We start from the raw sequence: 25,337 nt of genomic DNA, 5'->3' as shown, positions 1-25,337 counted from the left end.
GACATCTATCTCCATGCCTACTCAGAATTTAACAGATTAACAGAGTTGGAAGAGACCTTGTAGATCATCTAGTCCAACCCCCTGATCAAGCAGGAGATCCTACACCATTTCTGACACATGGCAGTCCAATCTCTTCTTGAAAGCCTACAGTGATGAAGCTCCCACAACTTCCGAAGGCAACTTCTGTTCCATTGGTCTCACGGTCAGAAAATTCCTCCTTATTTCTAGGTTGAATCCCTCCTTGATCAGTTCCCATCCATTATTCCTTCTCTGACCTTCAGGTGCCTTGGAAAATAGCTTGACCCCTTCCTCTCTATGCCACTTCCTCAAATATTGGAACACTGCTATCTCTCCTGGTTCTTCTCTTCACTAGACTAGCCATGCCCAATTCCTGTAATCGTTCTTCATACGTTTTAGCCTTCAGTCCCCTAATCATCTTGGTTGCTCTTCTCTGCAGACTTTCTAGAGCCATGATGGCGAACCTATGGCACACATGCCACAGGTGGCACATGGAGCCCTCTCTGCAGGCATGCGAGGCATAGCCCAGCTCAGCTCCACCACACAAGCGGCCATGCCTCCCACCGGCCAGCTGATTTTTGGGTCTCTGTCATGCATGCAGGAGATGCGTGTGCATGCACAGGGAGGTTATGTGCACATGTGGGGGGTCATGTGCACATGTGGGGGATGAGGGGAGCAGTGGGGGAGTGGCAGCCCCCTATTTTTGGTTTTAGGATGCTTCAGGGAGGCCTGCTAGGCCCAAAACGAGCCGTGGGGGTGCAGTGTATCCTACTGCGCCCCTTGTGATCCCAGGAGTTTTCAGGAAGGACCGCTAGGCCCAAAACAGTGGCGCATGAGGTCACGTGCATGCACAGGGGATGAGGAAAGCAGGGGGGGATTCTGCATGCATGCACAGGGGGGTGGGGCACATTGCATAATGCACGTGCTGTCACGCAATTTCAGCACACAAGGAGAAAACAGTTAGCCCTCACTGTTCTAAAGTCTCAATATCTTTTTTATAGTGTGGTGACCAAAACTAGATGCAGTATTCTTACATAACTGAGCATTTTGATGCCAAAGGAGCAAAAGTGATCAAGGCAGTCATAAGTCTAAAAGGCCCCACGGTTCCTTTGCACGTCACTAACCAAAGTTAAATTGTATTGAGCCCCCCCCCCCCCCAAGTCATCATTAAGCAACCTGTTTCTTAATTTATAAAGCAACCAGGATATAAAAACATATTTGCTCTGTTCTCGTTCCTGAGACAGCATCCCACACCCTGGGTCTTCATGGGGACTGATAGGATTGTTTTTCAATCTGAAAAAGATAGTTTCACAGGAAAAATGACCAGACGTATTCCTTTAAAGGCAATGGTACTGGTCAGTGTGTTTATATTTTTACATATTTAGAATGGCACGAATCAACCTGAGAGAGTGGAGCTGATACCTGTTCAAAGTAACAACTGAGTTAATTTACCACATTTCGGAAAATATGAGCAAAAATGTCCTCACTCCAAATAGTCATTTTGAGTCTTCCGAAGATGCTGTGAATAAAACATTCACATTCTGGAATATCTTGAAAGCCAAATAAATATTATCAATTTTCTACTAGCTAAAATTATATTCTCTGTGAAGTCTAAAATTCAGATTCACAACACCCTAGCCCATAAAATCTTGTTGTTTTTTTATGGTATATATTTGAGAGGACAAAGATACTGTTGGATGCGCGCGCACTCACATATGCGCGTGCACAATCACACTCTCTTCCATTTGTCAGAATAATTTCTGCTCGAAAATATTTTATGTCCACAATACAGAATGCATCATTCCAGTCTTTAAACTAAATTCAATCTGTAGTCATAACTAATGGCTGAAAGAAAGCTGTTTGGGCATGACAGAAACATAGATAATGAACCTCTTAAAATAGTCATAATAATTTCACTTCATTTTCAGTCATCATTCAAGAGGAGAGGATTAACATACACAGAGACATCACGCTACTCTATAAGATTCCTGGCATATAACCAGCAGAGTGCAGAAGAAAGATAAAGAAAAATTTACAACCCTTAGGTTTCTGAAGAGCGCTGGATGGACTTCTAAAATAGGCTGATACGCAAAGCAGACCAATACCTGAGGTATGATTGAAATTTTCTTCCTCAAGTCATGAAGTCCTAGTTCTGATGTCAAATATTTATCAATCCAAATTCTTCCTTGGGGCTCGGCCAACCGGAAAAGAGCAGCTATTAGAGAGCTTTTGCCAGCTCCTGTTCTTCCCACAATTCCAACCTGAAAGACAAAAAATAGAAAAACATATACTAGGGGGAAGAAGGCATTTATAAAGCACTGCTTCTAATTATCTTGCTTATTTTGCCTCTTGTAAGGCAAGATGTACGCGGTAGATATTAGGCAACAAAAGATGCATAAGTATGTCTTCAAAAGGAAGATTTTCTCAGCATTTGAATGATCTAAACCTATTGTTTGATAATATAGTGATTTCGGTTCATTTTTCTCATGTGAAGTAGGAATCAAACAAATATTTTCCCGGCTTAGCACACGTGAAGAGATGCCTTATTAGGATTTCTACTCTCACCCTTAAAGCATAACTATCTTATTCCAGGTGTTTAAATTGAACTCAATTTTTAATGTAATTTTATATGTTTCTGAAACTATCATTGTCTAGCTTCAGGCCCTGGGTAGTTTATAAAACATTATTAATATTTGCTTTTGGAGAGCAATAACAGTGCTTTTGACTCACAATCCTTGAGAGTAATTATGAGTAGTCTTTTAAAAAAACTTTCTGTCATAACATCAGGAGCACAGGAATAAACATATTTTTCTTTTACATTAAGAAAGTGAAACAGACTTCTTAGATCCAAAGCCTACTTATCAATTTCTAGCTCAGCCATCAGAGACAATTGTATTGAGTTTATTAAACAGCAAAGAGAGGGAGAGGGAGAACAAATGATTGATTGATTAATCAACTGATTAAGTGTCAAGTTGGTGTCAATTTTTATTTGAGTGACAGATCAATTCTCTCCAAGATGATCTGTCTTCAAGTTGGTCTTTTAGTTCCATTCATTGCAACTGAAAACTGAATCTATCCACCTTGCTGTAAATCATCCACTTCTTTTCTTTCTTTCAACTTTTCCCAGAATTATGGGCTTCTCAAAGGAACTGCCAAAATATTACAATTTGAGCCCAATCACTGATGTCTTGAGTGAAAATTCTGAATTGATTTGTGGGGTTTTTGTATTCTCAACGGTCTTCTCCAACGTTAAAATTTAAAAACATTGGATACACTTTCTATCTTACTTTTTCAAACTCCAGGTTTTGTAATGCTATATGGGCTCATGATAAAAACCTGAACAATTCTAATCTTTGTAAATACAGTCAGGTCTGGACATCTGAACATTTTTTCTAATATTGTCCTCTTTAAATTCAAATAACTATAGTAAAACTGAATTAGGCTTCAACTTCATAATTAAAATAACTAAACTGTGCTTAAAATTACTCTGATTTCCTAAAATGCAGGAATGCTAAAATAGGTATTACATTTTAGAAATGCCATTTTTTTTAAAAAACAGAATGTTGTCCCAAACATCAGAGGAAGAAGAAAAAGATCAAAAACAAGATGTGTGAACCTAACTTTTTTTTTTCAAGTGAGCTGAAAAGTCAACAAGGTGAATTTCACATGATGAAAACCATTTAATCCCATTTCTGCATTAACCCTCTTTTTTAAAAAAAATCTGCGTGAAAGTTTGTCAGTAATATTATGAGACCTTTAAATGCATTTCTCATATTACTTTTGTCTTTAATTGGGAAATGCTGCTTTTTATCTCCATCAGTATATTTTTTTTTTAAAAAAATCAAGATGTATACTGTGAAATCAGGAGCAGTGAGATTCTGAATTCCCATTCACTAGGAGGTGCTACCTAGCATAAGATCACAGCAACATTCAGAAATTCTTCAAACTTCTCTTTCAGCCACAAAAGCCCACCAGATGTTTTTCTTCACTTGGGGCAACATGATTTACCCTCCTCTTTGCATCAACGGAATAATTGGAGAATTAGTTGACACAAACTCTCAGCAACCTCTCTTTCAGTTGTCTTAATTGCTGCAGATGGAAGCTCCTGAGGGAACTTGGCTAATCATAAAAACACTAAACAAAGTCAGATCTATCTTTTAGATTAGATTAACAGAGCTGGAAGGGACCTTGTAGGACATCTAGTCCACCCCACCCCACCCCCGGACAAGCAGGGGTCCAAGGGAAACTAGAAGAAGATCCCAGAAGTGTATCCCAGACTGTAAAGTTGCAGAATACATCCCCAAAAGCAGCAGTGACAAAACACTTGCTTATTTCTGCTAAAAAACCAGCCTGGGTACGTTCATTCAGCAACATATTCCCTCTCTTCCTAGTCATGTTCCTTAGGTTTGTTACTTTGCATGGCATCTCAATCCTTATCCTCTATTAGAAGAGTGCATGACTACTGCAAGAGGTAGCCCAAAGGCAAATAAAAGTATGAAAGTGATAAAGAGATATCTTGCATAAATTCATAGAGGCTTCCGCTTCCCCATGAAGTCATCTCTGCAAAATAAAAGCCACGCTTTTATATAGTAGATTTACATAAACAGTATTTTAAATAAGTGGAATTATTCTTTCTGAGATTAACCAGGAATTAGGGGGATGAAGCAGCATCTTATAAAATGGGAGGGACATCTGAGAAGAGAACTGAAGAGACTCATAACGTACCAGAAACCTAACCTCCCTTTCTAATTGTTCATTCAACCCCATTTTGCAGTATTTTTAAAACCATCCTTGCAAATCCTCCAGTGCTTCAGGTAGGGCCAACAATCCTGGGCTGAATTAATACAGGGTTTCAGATTTATTATATTTCTGTCCTGGACCAGCCTAGGATAATATTTAAAACTAGAAATTCATGGATCTTTCCAAACCTAATATCTACTGTACAATACGAACTATAAAAAGGTAATTAAAAATTAAATTTATAGCCTAGAACTAGAAAATCCATTTTATAAGACAAAGTACAACTAAGTAACATGATTCTTATTAAGCAGACATACAGTGATGTATCAAAATTAATGTACAAGGTAATCGTTGAAAATTACTACAGAATTAATAAAGTGTGAAACAATATTATTCTACACTATCTATAAAAATAAAAATATGAAAGTAGTAAAATATGCCTGCTAATAGGCAATAACACTGTTTAATACTGTTAACCAAAATGATAGAAAACTAAAGGTAGAAATACGCTAACACAATTACATAAGAATTTAATAGTCTGTATTATAGTCTCTAGAAGACTTCACAAGCTGCTGCAGAATGCTATATGTTAGAATTATAAGCAAAACAAGTGGAAAGGCCTAAATTGATCATTATGAACAGCTTGTAAATACTGAGGAAATGAGAGATTGTCAAATGTCTCTATAAAATGGGCACTAAAAAAAGTTAATTATTTCAATATGCTAATATTCAAAGGGACATAAGAAGTTGCTCTCAGCATTTAAAATCTCTCATGGTCTAAGCCTCCTGAGAAACTGGCCCCAAATCACTGAATGTGGATGAATTTGAATGTAGGTATTCCAGTCTTAGTCTAACATCCTAAGTATTATACCAGACTATCATATATATGGCTCTGTGTGTGTGTATGTTCCAGCATAATTCTGGAATGCCCTGAGCAATTTCAACCAAACTTTGTACACAGATAACTTACTCTCTGGAAACAAATACTGTGGGGGTAAGACATCCCTATAAGCCCTCAAAGAGGGGGTGTTCTGTTACGATACAGCCTGTTGTGCCTTCAAATTACAGGTTTCTACTGTACTGCCCTAAAATGGCTTCTACTGTATAGTGCAGTGGAGTTGCCATGGTAACGGCTTCACAGTACTCCACAAGGGGGCTCCGTCTGGTAAGGGGGGAAATCCAACATTAGCAATTACGTTTGATCCGGAGTTTTCCCCCCTATAAATAAATACCTGGACAATGTCAGGCTATCAGCTATACTATCAGCTAGTATTAATACATTATTAATCATTAATATAATAATACAAATCATTTAACAACATATTATTCCAGAATTTAATTGATTATTCTTCAGTGAAAAATCAGATTAAGGTTGAACAAAGACAGACATTTTTCCAACTTGTCAGGTCAACCAAAGTTGATTTGAGTAGTAATTGCAGCACAAATAAACATTATATTTTATCTCCTCCTTCGATCCTAAAACAGCTAAAACGAGAGGCCAGAATGAGAAATTTGATCTTTGCCCAAATGACAAAGAATTGTGAATGTATAGACGAGATGGGGAATGGCAGAAAAGAAATTCTCTAAGACTAACATTACTGACCCTCCTTAAAAGAAAATACAAGTAGTCCTTGACTTACAACAGTTCACTCAGTGACTGTTCGAAGTCACTAAAGTGGCTAGAGTGCTGTCTACAGTGCTGTGGTTACAACAGTGCTGAAAAATACAACTTATGACTGTTTTTCACAGTTACAACCTTTGCAGCATCTCGAAGATCATGTGATTAAAATTCAGATGCTTGGCAACGGATTCATACTTATGACAGTCGCCATGTCCTTAGGTCATGTGATCTCCTTTTTGTGACCTTCTGACAAGCAAAGTCAATGTGGGAGATTTACTTAACAACTGGGTTACTAACTTATTAGCTGCAGTGATTCACGTAACAACTGTGGCAAGAAAGGTCACAAAATGGGCCAAAGCTCACTTAAACTAATGTCCCACTTAACAATGGAAATTTTGGGCTCAATTGCAGTCATAATTTGAGGACTACTGGTATGCAACGTGTGAAGTCATGCCTATAGAACCCAATCACAGTTAAGATTCTTTTTACCATTCTGACTCAAAAGTAAAATTAACACCTACATACTTTTTCTTTAGATTTAATTAAAACAGACAAATGTTTCAACACTAAAGGACCATCTGCACTGTAAGCGAAGTTCACATCATCAAACGCAATCACTCCTTCAGTTGGCCACTCCGCTGGTGGACGTTTGTAGGTATGCCATGGTGCTTCCTGTTCCAATTCGGTGTATTCCGTTACTCGTTCCACTGATATCATCTGAAATAGAGAAACAAATGTTGATTCCTAGGTATTTACTGATTATAATGCAGTAATCCCTTGAGGATTCGTTTTCAGGTTTTAAATAGAATAAGATTCAATACTTGCCGCAGTTATTTGTACCTGAATAAGTAGACTTGTGAGAAAAAGGGGAGGAGCATAAATCAAATAAATAAGTAAAAAAATATTTTAAAGCAATCGTATTTTCATATATCTGGAACAAACCTACAATATATCTTGGTGTTAATCTATGTCTTCTATGTCTGAAAACAACACTCCACAACTGTGGGATTTATAAATCTTAATTATATCCCTCTTCAGTGTGCACTGGAGTAAACTACAGCAATTAAACACCATATTTTTTGGAGTATAAGATGCACCTTTTTTCCTCAGAAAAGAGGCTGAAAATCTGGGTGCGTCTTATACATCGAATACAGCATTTTTTGCCTCCCGAAGCCCTGCCACCTTCACCTCCCTAAGGCTATGCCTGCAAAAAATTTTTGGCAAAAAACAGGCCCGTTTTTAGGAAAAATGGGCCATTTTCTGCTTGTTTTTGGCCCCCAGGAGCACTCTGCAAGGCCCCCCCAAGGCTATTCATGCCTCTTTTTTGAAAAGAAAATGGGCTCGTTTTCACAAAAAACGGGCCATTTTTGGGAGGTTTGCAAAGTGCAAAAACTTTTTTTCCCCTTTTGAAAAGCTCTTTAACTGACTGATGAAAATTACATTGATCAAGTGCTGCGCCAGCAGAAACAAAGTTTTAGGTGTTGCCGATTGTCAGCAATTTCCTTCTCCAGCACATAGATAAATACACCTGGAAACATTTACCTACCTACCCACTCTCTCTCTCTCCCTACCTACCTACTGTATTTCTCTATTTCTTTCTACTTCTATCTCTCTATCCCTCTACCTACATATCTACCTACACTCCAGAGGTGGGTTTCTTGCCCCGTTCCAACCGGTTCGGTTGGAATGGGGCCGGCGGCGTCCTCGTGCACGTGCGCGGTGCACGCATGCGTACTAGCGTCTGCGCGACACTCCAGCTGCTCCTGGAGGATCGCGCAGGCGCTGTATGCATCCTGCGCATGCGTGGAAGCGCAGAACTCATCAAAACCGGGTAAGGAGTGCAGGCGGGCGCACCCTTCGCTGTTCCCGGAAGTTACTTACTTCCGGGTTCGCCGACCAACCGGTTTGCAGGGACCACCGCGAACCGGTTGAAACCCACCCCTGCTACACTCACACACACTCTCCTTACCTACCTACTGTATTTCTCTATCTCTCTCTATTTCTGTCTCCCTATTCCTATCCCTTTATCTACCTCCTACCTAACTACTCTCTCTCTCTCCCTACCTACCTACTGTATTTCTCTCTCTTTCTCTCCCTCCCTATCCCTCTATCTACCTACCTACTTTTTTTAAAAAAAATTGCCTCTTCAAAACCTTGGTGCGTCTTATACGCTGGTGCGTCTTATACTCTGAAAAATACGGTATATACAGCACACCTTTTTCTTTATCAGTTTGCTACCCTGCATATCTTAAATAATCCTTGCGTTAGAAGTGGACAACTGGAAGCTTGCTTTGTAGAGCTGCTCACAGTGTATTACTTTACAAGCATGAAATAGAACAGAGAAGATAGAACATATAATAATAGTGTTAGAAGGGACATTGGAGACCCTCTAATCCAGCTCCTTGTTCAAGCAGGAGACCTTATATTACAGATCTCCAGTCTCTTCTTGAGGACATCCAGTGATGGAGCTCCCACAACTTCCAGCGATAAGCCATTCCCTTGTTTAATCATTCTCACTGTCAAGAAATTTCTCCCTAATTCTAAGTTGAAGGTCTTTTTAATGATCTTCTCTGGGAAAACTTCATGATACGTCATGTGACAGCAACATGACACCACGAGTTTGACACTCCTGTATTAGAGCAAGGGAACCCACAGGGCAAAATGTCTCTGGGCTTCCAATGCAACAGGGTTTTTACCTACTTTAAAGAAACAACTGTTTATTACCAGATTTTCAACTTCTGCACTCTGCCGAACTCCCCACTGGAACATTCCTGTGAGGGTGATTGCATAGGATAAAGCAAGGCCCACCTTTCCAGCATCAAGAGCTGCGAGATAAGAAAGAAAGCAAGTATAAAGAATTTTGAATGAACAATACACTTTTCTTCAAGTATAGTCATCTAGTTTATGAAATTGAAAATATAAAATGTATTAAATTACACAAACTTCACATGTATCATGTATTAAATTACAAAAACTTCACATGTGTATGTATATGCATATATATGTTTTTTATTTGTGCTGATAATCTAATAGATGCATATATATATATACATACATACATACATATATATATATATATATATATATATATATATGTTATATTTATGCTGATAAATAAATAAAGGGAGACTAGTATAGATCTATTTCAAGCTATTTAGCTCTCATGAGCTAGCCATACCCAAGTTTTTTTTTTTTTAGTTTTTTTTTTGGGAATCGAACCTGTGCTCTATTGCCTCCCAGGCAGGGAGTTAACCATTTGAGCTACAGAGAACGACTCCTTTATCAGCCAGCCAGGGTGGGAGGTATATACTTTAAAGTCACAACCCCTGGTATGCCCAAGTATGGGAGGAAGGTCACACTTCCACTCTCTGTCATTAGGCTCGTCACAAGAGACCATCCAGACAGAAACCCAATATTTTTTACTGTTGCCTTTTTTGTTACGCTTGAAATAGATCTATACTAGAATTGTAACAAAAAAGGCAACAGTAAAAAATATTGGGTTTCTGTCTTCCTCCCATACTTGGGCATACCAGGGGTTGTGACTTTAAAGTGTGTATGTATATATATATATATATATATATATATATATATATATATATATATATATATATATATATATATATATATATATATATTTAGAGTCACAACCCCTGGTAAGCCCCAATTATGGGAGGAAGCTAACTGTGCTGATAAATAATATGGCATGGCTAGCTGATGAGAGCTAAATAGCTTGAAATAGATCTATACTAGTCTCCCTTTATTTATTTATCAGCACAAATAAAAAACACAAATATAACAAAGGCAACAGTAAAAATATTGGGTTTCTGTCGTGATGGACTCTTGTGACGAGCCGATTGACAGATGATGGAAGCAGTTAGCTTCCTCCCATAATTGGGGCTTACCAGGGGTTGTGACTCTAAATATATACCTTCTTCCCTGGCTTCGCTGATAACGGATAAGAGCCTGTGGCCTAATGGCTAAGATGTCTGCCTAGTATGTAACATAGCCCAGGTTCAAATCCCAGTAAGGGTATGGCTAGCTGATGAGAGCTAAATAGCTTGAAATAGATCTATACTAGTCTCCCTTTATTTATTTATCAGCACAAATAAAACACACACACACACACACATACACATACACACACACACACACACACACACACATACACACACATATATATATATATACACACACACACACACACATACATACATACATATATACATGTGCAACAAAGAGGAATCTATTAATAAAGAACATTAAGAGGAATTATAAGTATATTCATTTGTAGCAGCATAATGTTAACAGAAATTTAACTTACTGATTGATTGAATTTATTAAAATTTTATATTGCCAGACATCCAACAACTAGCCATTTCACTGATAAAAACAAAGAAGAAAAGATGGCACAATTGGACACCAATTTTAAAAAAACACCACATTATGCAGAAATTATCTAAAGGAAGTACTGTCTCATTACCAGTAACTGCCTTGTGAAAAGAATTTATTCACTTGCTGTCGGTAGCATAGCTAGAAAAATATGAGAAGGCAAATGAGTAGATAATAGGATAATGTTTTCCAGCAAGTAAACTTACTCTGTGCAAGTAGCAAAGAGCCAAAGGCCATCACTATCACAAAGATGGCACAGATGGCATCCAAGCGTACCGCAAACCAGCGAGAAGTAGTCAGAAATAGGAACCAAGCTTCTGAAAGCAAAAAGGAGAAAGGGAGATTGTTCAGATGCAACAGATACAACATTAGCAGGGCTGAAACAATTCAGTTATATAAATTCAGATCTTTGAAACTGATTTTGGAAATTCAGGAAGGAAACAGATTTTTCAAACAGTTCAATTTTACCTCTAAGGATATACGTATGGTCCTCAACTTATGACTACAATTGGGGCCAGCATTTATGTTGCTGAGAAAGGCAGTTGTTGTGAATTGTGCCCAATTTTATGATCTCTTTTGCCACAGTTGTTCAGCAAATCACTGCAAATTTTAAGTGAATCAGGCAGTCATTAAGCAAATCAGGCTTCCCCCATTGACTTTCCTTGTTGGAAGTCAACTGGGAAAGTCTTAAATGGTGATCCCATAATCCCAGGAAGCTCTAATGCTCCTAAATGTATGTTAGTTAACACGTGCTCAAATTTTGGCATATTGACATGCGGATGCTACAATAGTCATAAGTGTAAGGACGGGTTGGAAGTCACTTTTTCCAGTGGCGTTGTAACTTCAAACAGTCAACAAACAAATGGTTGTAAGTCAAGGACTGCCTGTACAGGTAGTCCTGGACTTACAACAGTTCATTTAGTGACCATTCTAAATTACACTGAAAAAAGCAATTTAGGGCCGTTTTTCACAGTTACAACCTTTGCACCATCCCCATGACCATGTGATCAAAATTCAGATGCTTGGCCACTGGTTCATACTTATGACCGTTACAGCATCCTGGGATCATGTGATCACTTTTTGCAACCTCCTACCAAGCAAAGTCAATCTGGGGAAGCCAGATTCATTTAACAACCAGGTTACTAGCTTATCAACTGCAGTGATTCAGTTAACAACTGTGGTAAGAAATGTCGTAAAATAGGGAAAAACTCACTTACCAAATTCTCACTTAACAACATAAATTTGGGGCTCAGTTGTGGTCATAAGTCAAGGACTACCATATATCTGAATGAGATTTTTGAGAAGACATCCAACATATGCCTCAGATAAAATAATGTTTCATTCTCCTGTCTCATTCCATTTCTCAATTAGTGAATACAGTAGTTGAGGAATTCGTATACTGCAGGAAGAATCTTTCTTCTTGGTTCTGCTAAACTGGAAATTAATTACCTTCATCTTTTTACAAACCTGTGTGTAGGTCTTGGTGTGCATCAAATATTTCTTGGAATCTTTGCTGTGCCTGAAAAGCACGAATGGTCCAAAGTCCCTGAAGAGATGATGATAAATGAGAAAAAACTGGGCTTCGAGCTGCAACATAAAGATTAAAAGATGTCAGATTTCAAGCGAACTCTTTCATTATGATGACCTTTAATGGTACTATGAGATATTATCTGAATCAATGTGCAATATTTATCACTGGTATTACAAAAACAGTGAGTGTTTCTCTAAAATTATCCTAAAACCTGTTCAAAAATTATTTTAAAATTATTGCCACTCACCTGAGTCACCTGAACTGCAAGACGGGCGGCCAATAAATTTGATAAATAAATAAACAAAACAAAAAAATAAATAATGCAGAATTTGCAGGGAGGGATACTCAACTGATGTACATACAGTCATTATTAGGTTATCTTGCTCTTGAATTGTTATAGTCAGTAACAAAATTCAATCAGAAATATCTCTGTGATTTAGAATGTATTCTATTGACATCTCTCACAGTGAAAAACACGAAGCCGGAGTTTGAATAAAGTGGAATAATGTTGTTCATACCTACTCAACACCGGAAGGCCTGGCACTAATATTCTGAGACAGGTAGATAGAAATGCTGACTAGCAATGGAAAGGCGGAGTTGTGGCAGGGAAATGGATAATGAAGAAAATGTAGTCTTTATGCTACAGTTATTTTGTAGAATTGAAGTCATTTAGCAATCTATAATATACAGTATTTAAGTAGGTTGCAACTTCCTAGCTTGCCCTCTGCTTCTATTGCAACAAGAGCCGTGGTGGTGCAATGGTTAGAATGCAGCATTGCAGGCTAAATCACTGATTAGTGTCAGAAGTTCAATTCTGAACAGCTCAAGGTTGACTCAGCCTTCCATCCTTCTAAGGTTGGTAAAAAGAGGACCCAGATTGTTGGGGGCAATATGTTGACTCAGTAAACCTCTTAGAGAAGGCTGTAAAGCACTATGAAGCAGTACATAAGTCTAAGTGCTATGAGCTAGTTGTAACTCCAAATTATCATATATTTTCATTATTAAGAATAAGGGATGTGTCAATTATAATTCATAGCTGAATTGTTGAAATAAAGAGAAAAGAGAAAGCAGAACATTTTTTTAAAAAAAATTACAGAGAGGCAACTTTTGAGATGCTAAAGTTTTTTCCCCAACCTCCAATGGTCACAGGGCTCATCCACTCTTTTTCGACTTATTCATTTGAGATAAAATTGGTGTTTTAAGTACTGTGAGAGCGGAAAGCATTTCCTTCACTTTTTATTTCAGCAAATGTCTCAATCATTCCTAATGTCAAATTCAGGCAAAGCACATGGGAGGGTGTACTCAGCCGGTGAGAGAAAAAGGCACATAGGTTGTGTCTATTACTGAGAGCAAGAAATTAAGAGTTTTTTGGGTGCTGGAAATGGAACATTTTATACGTGCTGGAAATGGATTTTTATACATGCCTTTAAAGAGCTACAAGAAGGGATGAGCTAAAGGGGTGTTCAAAATTACTACCAAAATACACATATACCCATGTTTCCCTGAAAATAAGATGAGGTCTTATTTTCTTTTGGGCCACAAAATAAGCACTAGGGCTTATTTTTCAAGGTGTTGTGGCTGCGACTCCATGAGCAACCAGATAGAATGGGCTATGCAGGCTCTTAAGTAGGGCTTATTTTGTGGGTTATGGCTTATATTAGGTACATGCATAAAAACATGATAGGTCTTAATTTTCAGGATAGGTCTTATTTTGGGGGAAAGAGGGGTATGTGCAGGAGGAAAACCAAGTCTGCATGCAGGCAATTTGCAGCAAGGAATGCAACAATCCCCCAAATTGTTAAAATTAAAAACACATACTGGTAGATTCCAAACGTTTGATATCTCTTGATGTATCCAAAAAGTAGCGTCGAAGAAATATGAAAACAATAAGAAGAGGAACCAATGGGATGAGAATCCAGGGTATCACAGCAATCGCCACGCCGACCACTCCACAAACCTGAAGAAAGGTCTGCCAGAAGAAAAAGTAAACAGGAACCATCATCAAACATCTTAGTTTTCAAAAGTTCTTCTGAAAACCTTGCGCACAATACTGTACCAAGAGATAGTGATGTTCAGAGCAGACCACAGTCATATAAACGAACATGGTGTTAGGTAAGCTCCCCGTTGAGAGAGCGAGTACATAGCAATAGCAATAGCAATAGCAATATTGAATAGCATTCAGAGAAGCGTTGTGAGAGTTGTGTTGGAGAATACACAAACCAGCATACAGAGACACTGCAGTTTAAATAGGCTTTTATTTTCGTGGAAATAGGGGTATCAGAGTCCATCAAACAGTCCAAGTCATACACGGATAAGACAGTCAGTCATCAATGTCTTTCAGTTAAGGGATAATCCAAATAACACAGTCCAGTATCATATAATCAGTTCAGTACTCAAAGTTTGCTAGCTGTTGCAAAAACTTACAATAGCTCACGGCACTTTCTAACAGCCAGCTTCCAAAACACTCAGACCAGATCAGTCCAGCATCTAACAAACAGAGAGCTAACAGTCATTCTGGCTCCCTCTTATGGCCAATTGAGGTAAACAGCAACCAATCACATTTTACAGTATGATTTAAAGAAACAGGTACAACATTGTTACATGATTTATATATTGCACATGGTATTTGGGAAACATTTTCTAATTATTTCTACGAACGCCCAAAACTCATTTATGGTCCTTCTACAACATGCCCATTGTTCTAACTTCACAACAAAAATCAAAGGCACAAGATGTTTGGAAAATCGCAAGTCTCACTTGCTGCATCATTTCTGCCCACCCCCAATCTGCAAGGTAATAATCAGAAGTGGGTTCCTACTGGTTTGGCTGAACCGGTAGTAATTTGGTGGCCTGGGTTGCTGAAACCGGCAGCAACCCATGCCTGCCACGCCCCGAACTGGTTCTCCTACATGGCCGCCATCTTGATTTTCGGTTCTGCACATGTGCAGAACAATTTTCATTGCAGAAATGTAATTTCCCCCCCTTTTTTAACATTTTGTGCATGCGCAAACCTTTTTAGGTGCAAATGCGCATGCATGGGGAGTGCAAAAAATTTTTGCACACTGAACCAGCAGTAATGCTGGCAGCAACCCACCCCTGGTAATGATGTTAATGAACTAATAATTGGCAACAGTTAAGATGGCTGAATGGTACTTTTGGAGGATTAAAAAAAACAGCAACTAAGTTCCAGAAGCCCACAGCTGAACACAACATGTGAAATTGCCACCACTTTTTATCAGCCCTGCTTGTCTCCTAATGAAACCATAGAAATCAAACAGAGTCAGAAACACCAAAATTGTTTTCTCCTAAACTAGGTTGCAAATTTTCCAGGCCTCAGTCTTCTGGTCTTAGCTCCATAAAGCTCCCTGGTCTTTTGGTTTCCTTTCAGCCAAGCCCTTTTGTGATTCTGGGGCTTATCTCAACTTTTAGGCACTGTGCTATTTTCTCCTAACTCTTTGCTTTAACATTATCTCTACCACTATTGCCTTTTTCGTGGGGGGGGATTCTACCTTTTTAGGGTACTGCTTAATTGATCCTTTTTAAAATATACCCTGCTTTTTACTTGTCCCATGAAATACAAAATGGCTTCATCAAAGCTTTATTTATACACAGGCTAAATTTACCACTATGGACCTGCTTGAAGTAAATGAACTAAAGAACAATTTTTCTCTTCGGTTTCAGGATCGTGTTTAGCTACAACCTTAAGAAACAAAATCTCTCAGATGGGAATATTCCTGAGCACAAAACCTTCTCCTGGAAGGAAGATAAAAGAGCGGGGGTATTGTTAGGATGATGAAGTTCTGAGACACCATTGCCTGACACACATCCTATCTTTGGAAGGAATTTTACAGAAGCCTCATTAACATTAAACTTATGAAAGGGTGGGTCATTCTAATATCATGTATATGAAAAACTCAACTTGCATGCAAATAAACTGTTAATGAAATAGTCTCAAAAGGCAGACACCTTATTGCACAGGCAACAAACAAGCCCTGTACAGAAAGAGAAGGCATCTGATTTCCCAACTTATGCAAATTGAACAATATCCTTGGAAAACACATGGCCATTTCATAATGAATTAAACTTTACCTCTCCCTTTTCTTTTAGAGCCGCCTTTCTTTAAACTATCATTATGAGGGCTGCAGTTTCTATACAGAGGGGAATCAAGCTGATCTAAAGGATTTAGCATGATGTTCAGAGGGGGGAAAGGAGCTAAAATGGGAGCAGGTAGAGCAGTGTTTCTCAACCTTGGCAACTTGAAGATGTCCGGACTTCAACTCCCAGAATTCGCGAATTCTAGGAGTTGAAGTCCGGACATCTTCAAGTTGCCAAGGTTGAGAAACACTGAGGTAGAGGTTTTGGTGGACTGGTGGAATAAGAATAGCTTGGTTCTAAATATAGGAAAAACAAAAGAGATTCAGAAAATACATGCACAGCCATACACCTCTGTGCATTAATGATTTAACTGTGGAGGTGGTTAGTAGTATTGAGTTTCTGGGTTAGCTTGGCCATTCAACAGTAAGACACTGGTGAAGCTGGCATAGCAGCACCTGCATTTCTGCATCGTACAAGAATAGCACATCTTCCTTCCCCTGTCCTTAACACTTTCTATAGAGGGACGATTGAAAGCATCTGTCGTCTTGCATTAGTTTGGTTTGGAAATATTACTGTTTCAGGCAGGAAGGCTGTGCAGAGAGTGGTGAGGACGGCAGGAAAAAAATCTATTGAAAATTCACTCCTTTTATCCAGGGCATGGCATATAAGTGATGCTTGACCAGAGTCCGCAGTATTGTCTGGGATGCTACACATCCTCTCCATGATCGGTTTTCTTTGTTACCTCCTGGGAAGAGGCTTTGCAGCTTCCAAAGCAGAACAACTGGATTCTGTAATAGCTTTGTACCATATAGTATCAACCTTGTTAAAACATTCAACCTTGTTAACTTTTTGCTATGTATTCAAAATGGACTGTGATTATATATATGTGTGTGTGTGTGTGTGTGTGTGTGTTTGTATACTGCATATGATTGACATGTGTGTGTGTGTGTGTATTTCTTTTGAGAGAGTACAGAATTTCATTTTTAATGTGTGCCAGTGTTTATACAGAAAAAGTGATGATATCTTAAATATATACTCCTCCAGTTGACAAGGACTGACCAAGTGAAAGAAAGGTCACTCTCCCAGCCCCCCCCCCCCACTTCTCTCTATGTAGTTTCTCTTCTATCAAGAATCAGGGTGCGCTATCTTTGCAACCAGCAAGAAAAATATTTTCATACGTTAATTGGTTTGATTTATACACTACCTTTCTACACTAGCCAAAGTTTTAAGAGGACTAAGAACATGTAAAAAGTAAAAACATAGTTTGAAATATTAAAAGAAAAACAAAACAAAAAAAGATATCAAGACTCAATTTTTTTTTCCTGCAGATCTTAATGGCTAAGCAAGTTAGCGCTGCAAAGGGAATAAGATTCCTTGGACAATCAGGCTCCATAGTATTTGGCAGAGATGGGATGCTGCCGGCCTTGCTACTGGTTTGCTTCACGCATGCGCCAAATGCGCGCTGCACATGCATGCCCAGTTGACTGCAAATTGCATGCGCAGGACATGAAAAAATTAGTAAAAATAAGCCAGCAACAGCAGCAGTGACCGGGGAACTGGTTCGAGGGCATGGCCAGCCTGTCATTCCTACCGCTTCGGCAACCCATTCCCAATTTCCACTACCAGTTCGCCCGAACCAGTGGGAACCCGTAGCAACCCATCTCTGGTGTTCATGGTTTTAAAGGCTGGTGTAGCAAGATCTATGTGTTGGTGAATTACACACACACATCCATGGGGGAGCTTGGCACAATACGGATTTAACCTGCTATTACAGTCGACTTTCAGAACTTTTATTAATGTTCCAGTTTAGCCTACAGCACTGGACTTTGTGTAGTTTTCTAGATCAATCAAGCTTGATTAGTGCTGCCACCTAGCTGAAGCACACTGAAACTTTACATTGTGCTCAGTACACAATATATATAACAAGAATACCTCTCTTAACACAGGGATCATATGATCCCTAGACTTTACAGATTAACAGCCTAACAGTGACATTTCATATCAATACACAGAAATTTCTCAAGATGCTATAGAGAGCTGATATTCTATATTACTCCTTCTACAAAAAAGAAACGCAAATGGACCAAAAAAGAAAATCTTTACACCTCATAGAAAGCATGTTTTTAAATCTATACAAATATTTTACAAGTCTTACCCTCAGATTCATTTAGCTTACTTACATTTATCCCTTGAGAGTCAATACTGATAATTTGCACTGGTAATTTTACTTCAAAAAACCTCCCTTTGAATCAGAAAGTACAATCTGAGATCTATTTGTGTCAAAGGGGGGGGGGGGGAGAATCCCTATTTTGTTTATAAATACATCCATAATATATCAGTAGTTTAAGGCAATGTAAAAGATTTGTACTTATCACCATTTAAAACAGGATTGTTACACTCTATGAGTGACAGGGGAATTAAAAGATTTGTAGAAGCGAAGAAGTTGTTAGAAATGTTAATGGAATCACTTGATCTTTTCTTCCTTCTGCTACACAAACTCTTCCTGCCAGGAAATTGTGTTACAGTGTTCATAGAAATGTTTTGAAGGGATAAAATCCATAGTCTTTTGTAAAAAGAAATTATAAATGTAGACAAGGGAAGATGGAGCAATTTAGAAAAGCAGGGAATGCTTGACTGGCTTACGGGAACCCTGGTTTTAAGGCAACTCCATATTCATTCTTGGCATGAAAAGCTCAGGAGACCAATAAATGCTGAAGAGCAAATGGCCCACAGGTTCTTAAATAATCACTGATGCAAGCCATGTTCCAGAATATGGATATGTGACACAAATCTCTATAATTAAAGGCTGTCTCACCAACACTTCATTTGAAGATTTTAACAGCAAAGGTGGTAGAATAAAAGTATTCCCCTGATGTGGAAGACCATCATATCAAGAGAAAACAAGATTTGTTATCCCTTCTTGGACAATAGTGGTGCTACCCTCATCCTATGCCTACGCTACAACATCCTCTGAGGCAGTTCTCAGAATTGTATTTTGGGAAGTGGCTGTGACACCGCCCAACTCCTAGTTTCAGGAATTGTTCATTGATTGTAACCATCTAATTAATTAATGCTTGTGATGTGTGGCCATGGTGGACATAAAACAGCCTCTTCTAATGTCTCATCCTCTGCAGATGAGACCCAAATTTGCTCCCTACCCTGGCTTCCCATTCACTTTATTTACTGACAGCTGCTCCTAAGCCTTGAGGTTGTCTATCAGTAATTAATATCATTCATTATGACAGCAGTGACATAATATACATTTTTGAAATGCAGGGGTGATTATGTCAAATCCCCCTGTTACAATTAAAGGGAATAATCTAAATGTGATTGATATTCAAAGGTGTTCACCCCACTAAAATGCAGACATGCAAGCATTTAATTTAGCACATAACCAAATCTCAATTATGGTATTATGTAAATCTGTATTGGTTTGTTTTAGAGTTGCATTACCTCAACTGTGGTAAATGCTACCAGGAAAGCAGCATCACACAGCTTTAAAATGCAGTGGTGCAATTTAAAGCAAAGAAAGAACTGAGAGGACATGAAACCTTTATCTAACTTGATGTTTTGCCATCAGCCAAAAACCAGGGAAACAATGGCTGGTTGCCACTGCAAACAATGCAACACAACAACTGGAAAATGCAAAATGCAAGAGTGCGAGAGGAAGAAAAGAATGACTGCCAATTTTTCTTTCAGATCCAAATAGTTTATCTAAAAAAAAATCCAAAACTTTTAGGAAAAGTCAACATTCACTACCTTCAGTGAATATCAAACCTGGGGTAGAATTTTGAATTTTTTTTTAAACACCATGGAATGTTGTTTTTTCTGCAATTTGGAAGCTCCTTCTTCGTGTTTGCATTAAAGTGCAAAAAGTCAATGTAAAGAAATGATACTTTCTTTAACTTTTAATTTTTTAAAAATTTCAACTTCTATCCTCAAAACAACACTATGGGGCACTGCACACCAGAACAACTAGACACAATGACAGTTTTTTCCTGAATGCCATCACTCTGCTAAACAATTAATCCCCATAACACTTTCAAATTATCTACTAAGACCGTATGACTATTATTCTTCTCTTCCTTCCTAGTAAATGTTTCCTAGTACATATCTCTTTCCACTTATGTCTATAACCATGTTGCTTGTATCTTTAAAATTTATATTGATTTATTTGTTTCCTAGTATAACTATCACTAGTTGTATCGTATGATTCTTGATGAATGCATTCTATTTTATTTTTCTTTATGTACACGCACCAAAGACAAATTCCTTGTGTATACAAACATACTTGGCCAATAAAGAATTATATTATATTCTATTCTATACTGTCCCTATTGTGAATTCCAGATGCTTGTAAAGGAATGCAAGATCCTTTCAGTATACAAAATTATGGCAAATGATTTTTTAAAGGGTATAAGTAAAACACCAATTTCAAGCACATTCTTTAACAAAGAATATATAAAATTGAAAGTGTGGAACAGTGTTCAAGGAGGCCTGGGTGAAGACAATACAATGGCAGTCAGGAAGAGATACTTAACACGATGTTCAGATGCCAAAATAATTTGATTAGCTTAGCTTCAACAAAGAGCATCATCAACATTTCTGCTTTAGGCAGCAAAATGTTTTGAGTCAGTCATACTTTGCCAGACTGACAAGGCAAAGAAGCCTAAAGGGGTTCTTCTCTACCACCAACTTCTCCTTCTTTCTTATCCAACTTGTTCAAACTTTTCCCTTCCAAATGCTGAGTCAAGGCAGCAAGATTACTTTATAAACAAAAATGGAAGGACATTTTGATTCTCACAGTGGGAAAATGCATAGAGTTAGCATAGATGACTAAACTGACTGCTTTGATTAAAGAAAAAAAAGACAACTATTTTTGTTTCTACTTGGAAACCACTTCTGGACTTTGTGCTTGAAGTGGAAAAAAACCCCAAAATTTTGATTTTGAGTTTTACTGATTGGATAGAGTTGTTGCTATAGAAATGGCTAATTTATACTATTATATAAAAGTAAAAAAGTTGAGGTTTTTAAAATATCTTGTTAATGTCTTATTCTAATGCACCAAAGGGAGTCGGAAATCAACGCCTTTTCTTTCTTTTTCCCTTCTTTTTTCCCTTCCCTATTTTTCCTATTATTTGCTTTTGTATTTTTGTCTTTTATATTATAAACTAATTAAAAAATACAAATGCTGGAAGCTAGATCATATCACGAGGGGGACCCTGCTCTTTGAACACCACTGCCACGGATCTCTCTTTTTTTTACAGGCTACAGACTCTGCCCTGAAATGCCCTTGTTATGGGGACATTAACCTAAACAGGTATTTTTTCCATTAGGAGGACCATCACACATAATCATTGGAGTAACACAGATATGGGTGAACCATCTTAAGTTGAAACAAGACTATTCCTGTTGCTCTGGAGAAAAAAAACGTAAGTGTATACTGGATTCTGATTTAGTTTTTAAATTAGAAACAAAACAGAGAAGTGGCAGTTAATTATTACTGAAGATAAAAAAAATATATGGAAGTCTACTTTGCCAATGAATTGTGGTGAAGGAAGGAGACAGATGGGAGAGCCCCTTGAGCGTCTCAAAATGACAACCACATTGAAAGTTAAAAGATGCTGAAATGTCTTCGAACACACTTTCCCTGACATTTCCACACAATGAAATGTAAGGGTCAACGGTATTGAAACAAACAAGCAGTTTCACTCATTTGCACCTATGAAAGCAAGCAACCCTAGCCATTGTTGTCATTTTAGGCACTTTTTGTTCTTAATATCCAAACACAGCAGCCTTTTTTATTTTATTTTGAAAAAAAATTACTGCAGCCACCTCACTTGTATTTTCCTTTTTCTTTGGCATTTTCACTTCATAAAAGCTGCAGTCAATGTGTTTTTGTGTGTGGTGAGAAGGGATGACATTTCCAGTGGTGGTCTTGTCCACAGTCTACATTGGTGGCTCAAGTAGTCTCAGGATTAGGTCTTTGTGTGCAATGAAAGGATATGAAAAGTCAGTTATTTAAACTCAGTCAAGCTGTTGATTTTGGGGAGGGAAAAAGGGGCTTTTCAATTCACCAGCTTCAATAAATCACTGGCCTTTTCTTTCTCATCCAAGGGCAGCTGCAGATAGCACACAATGTTCCCCCAGAAACAAAACAAAATCTTAAGATTTTTTTTTTAATGCAACATTTAGAAGGTGCAGGAACATAAATTAAAGTTAACAGATATATATTTCCAAACATTCTACAAAAAATGCTCCAGTCTGCTGCATTAAAGAAAATTTTAAAATGCTTTGCAAGACAACGTTAACACTTTTAGAAAGAAACATACCCATAGAGTGTTTAAGACAGGAAGTGGAAAAGAAAGAGAGAGGAAAATGTGTGTGTATTTTTTAAATAAAAGGAAATTGGGGGAAAAGATTTTGATTAGCACATTTGGCATAATTTCTCAGTGAATAATTTTAAAAAACGGCAGCATAGAGTCAAAAGGATTGCTGTACTCTTAAATTTATATGACTCCAGTTCTTTTAAAATGTTTAAGGTTGCAGTCCTAGATTAAACACTGTAGGATTTATCTCTGGCTAAGGATACATAGAATTGCATCGTGCATGTAGCAATTACTAGTATTTTGTAAAGCATAACAAAATAACTAAAAAGTAGAGCCATCAACTACTAGGAAACTTACATGTAATCATTTTCAGTAATATATATTACCATGTAAATAAATCCCACTGAAAACAAATTTGCAGCCTTTCTTTGAAAGATATTGCTAGAAGGTCACAGCAACCCTCTAGTATTTCCTGCACAGTTGGGTGATGGGGAAAAAGATTCCTCTAGTCTACATATAGATATATTTCTGCAAAACTAAAATATTCAATTGCTAGAAAAGCAGGGGGGGACCCCGCAATGCTTCTAAATGACCCTACCACAACTTGGAAAATGAACCACTTCTTCAATGCAAATCGTCTCAAGAAAAGCTTCTGCACACAAAGTGTGAGGGACTGGTTACAGCATTGTTTATCGAGTTTCACTTGATTCCTCCTGACAACCATTTGAACAATGACTATTGGGAAATGTCTCTCAAATTGTCAACAACAATAGCAAAGGCTCAGTGCTTTTATTCTCAGTTAATACTGATTCCCCTCCACCCTCTTTTTTAAAAAAAAGAAAAGAAAAGAAAAGAAAGAGAAAATATTTCTTCCTGAAGGGATTAGAGGTTCTCTTATAAAAGACACCTGCAAACAAAACAAATGACAAAAGATCTTTATCATATTCAATAATAGGCATCCATTGTACAAAACTGGGCTTCTCCAGACACAAATAAACCAGAAGCCCTTCATAATTCAACTAAAACGCTTCAACTAAATCAATTCTGCCCCACAATTAAGAGAGGGAAATTTTAAAAGGAGGGAATATATAAACTGAAAGCTGGCAACATCCCATTTGCTTTCTCGTGCATCTGAAATCATTTCAGAAGCATAGTTACAAAGGAGATGATTTAAGAATTATTGTGTTTTTGACTGACAAAAAAACCCAGGGAAGAAACTGTGAAGAAATTTATCCTTGTCATATCTATTCAGAGCCCTCTTTAAGTGAGTAGGCTAGGCATGTAACTGTTACTGATCAGCCTATGTTTCTTAAAAAAAAACCACCTGAAAGTGACTCCTCGCTAGCATTAAGTCTGGGGTTTTTTTAGTTACTTTATCTGAGGCAAATAAAAGATAAGGATTTTGTGCTAGAAAAAGGAAGATGGAATTCATTTTGATCTCTTAATCTAGGAGAGTCACTTGGTCCTTAGGTGGATAGGAGTAAACTGACTAAAATTAATAGGATTAAAATTAGTCTGGCACTAATTGTTCAAGCATGGCCTGGATCATTAAATCAAGTACACACCAGGAAAAGTCCATTCATCGGAAGACAAAACTAATCCTTGCTTTGTATCTTAAGAGTATAAAATGCAGAACTGCTAACGGTAGGAACTGTTGGCATAAAAAATTCGGGGACTTCAATGATAAGCATAATGCGTCATTTTCTTAGATTGTAAATTTTGGAGGAGATACCAATATGAAATAAAGTAAATTATGGCAAACAAGCATTCAGGTGATTAAAGAGATCATTTTGCCCTACAGACTAAGGCCTCCTTGCCACACAACATTGTGCTATCATGTCTGAAGAAGCTTCATATCTGAAATGAAATAAAATGGCCCACGATCCCATCTGAAGTGCACTGCAAAGGGATGATTTACTTGTATGTTTCAGTGTATGAGTTTTAGAGTTCAACATAATGTGTTACAACCACCCAAAAAGAAAAAGAGCTTAAAAGGCAGATTTCTACAAAGGAATATTTTTCTAAAATCTGTTGGACTGCAGCTTTAAAAAGCAAAGCTAAAACTTTCAGAAAATGTTGAGCTTTTCCCTCTCTTCTGTTACTGTGATAAGGTAAAGGTAAAGGTTCCCCTCACACATGTGTGCTAGTCGTTCCCGACTTTAGGGAGTGGTGCTCATCTCCATTTCAAAGCCGCAGAGCCAGCGCTGTCCGAAGATGTCTCCATGGTCATGTGGCTGCCATGACTTAATGGCAAAGGCTCACAGAATGCTGTTATCTTCCCACCAAAGGTGGTTCCTATTTTTCCACTTGCATTTTTACATGCTTTCGAACTGCTAAGTTGGCAGAAGGCGGGACAAGTAAGAGGAGCTCACTCTATTACGCGGTGCTAGGGATTCAAACCACCAAACTGCCAACCTTTCTGATCAATGAGCTCAGCGTCTTAGCCATTGAGCCATTGCATCGCAGTTACTGTGGACACAAGACTAATTTTCTTTAAAAGCAAGGAAAAGAACAGAAGTCAAGTCTCAATAAATTGCTGGTAATGGCCATGAATATATAACTATTCAATGCACAGACAATTTAATCTGTCTTCGGAATCTATTTCTAGATTAGG

General features: G+C 37.9%; 1 protein-coding gene and 1 long non-coding RNA gene across 2 annotated transcripts in view; one reads left to right on the top strand and one right to left on the bottom strand.

The window, feature by feature from the left end:
- The window catches only part of ABCC4 (ATP binding cassette subfamily C member 4), a 210,967-nt gene that overhangs the window by 66,512 nt on the left and 119,118 nt on the right, over positions 1–25,337 (bottom strand). The window contains exons 21-26 of the mRNA XM_032227044.1: positions 14,118–14,268; positions 12,236–12,355; positions 10,975–11,085; positions 9,104–9,204; positions 6,905–7,096; positions 2,124–2,279 (exon numbers count right to left, since the gene is read on the bottom strand). Coding sequence (XP_032082935.1) covers positions 2,124–2,279; positions 6,905–7,096; positions 9,104–9,204; positions 10,975–11,085; positions 12,236–12,355; positions 14,118–14,268 — 831 coding nt within the window. The remainder of the gene's footprint in view (positions 1–2,123; positions 2,280–6,904; positions 7,097–9,103; positions 9,205–10,974; positions 11,086–12,235; positions 12,356–14,117; positions 14,269–25,337) is intronic.
- LOC116515128 lies at positions 159–9,187 on the top strand. Its single transcript, XR_004256193.1, has 4 exons — positions 159–202; positions 1,947–2,128; positions 6,916–7,034; positions 9,107–9,187. It is a non-coding gene; the product is annotated as an uncharacterized LOC116515128 (long non-coding RNA).

The sequence above is a fragment of the Thamnophis elegans genome, chromosome 11 (genome assembly GCF_009769535.1).
Source record: "Thamnophis elegans isolate rThaEle1 chromosome 11, rThaEle1.pri, whole genome shotgun sequence".
In the NCBI taxonomy this organism is placed as follows: Eukaryota; Metazoa; Chordata; class Lepidosauria; order Squamata; family Colubridae; genus Thamnophis; species Thamnophis elegans.
Note: the sequence above shows the minus strand (reverse complement) of the source record. Positions and strands in the feature narration are given on the sequence as shown.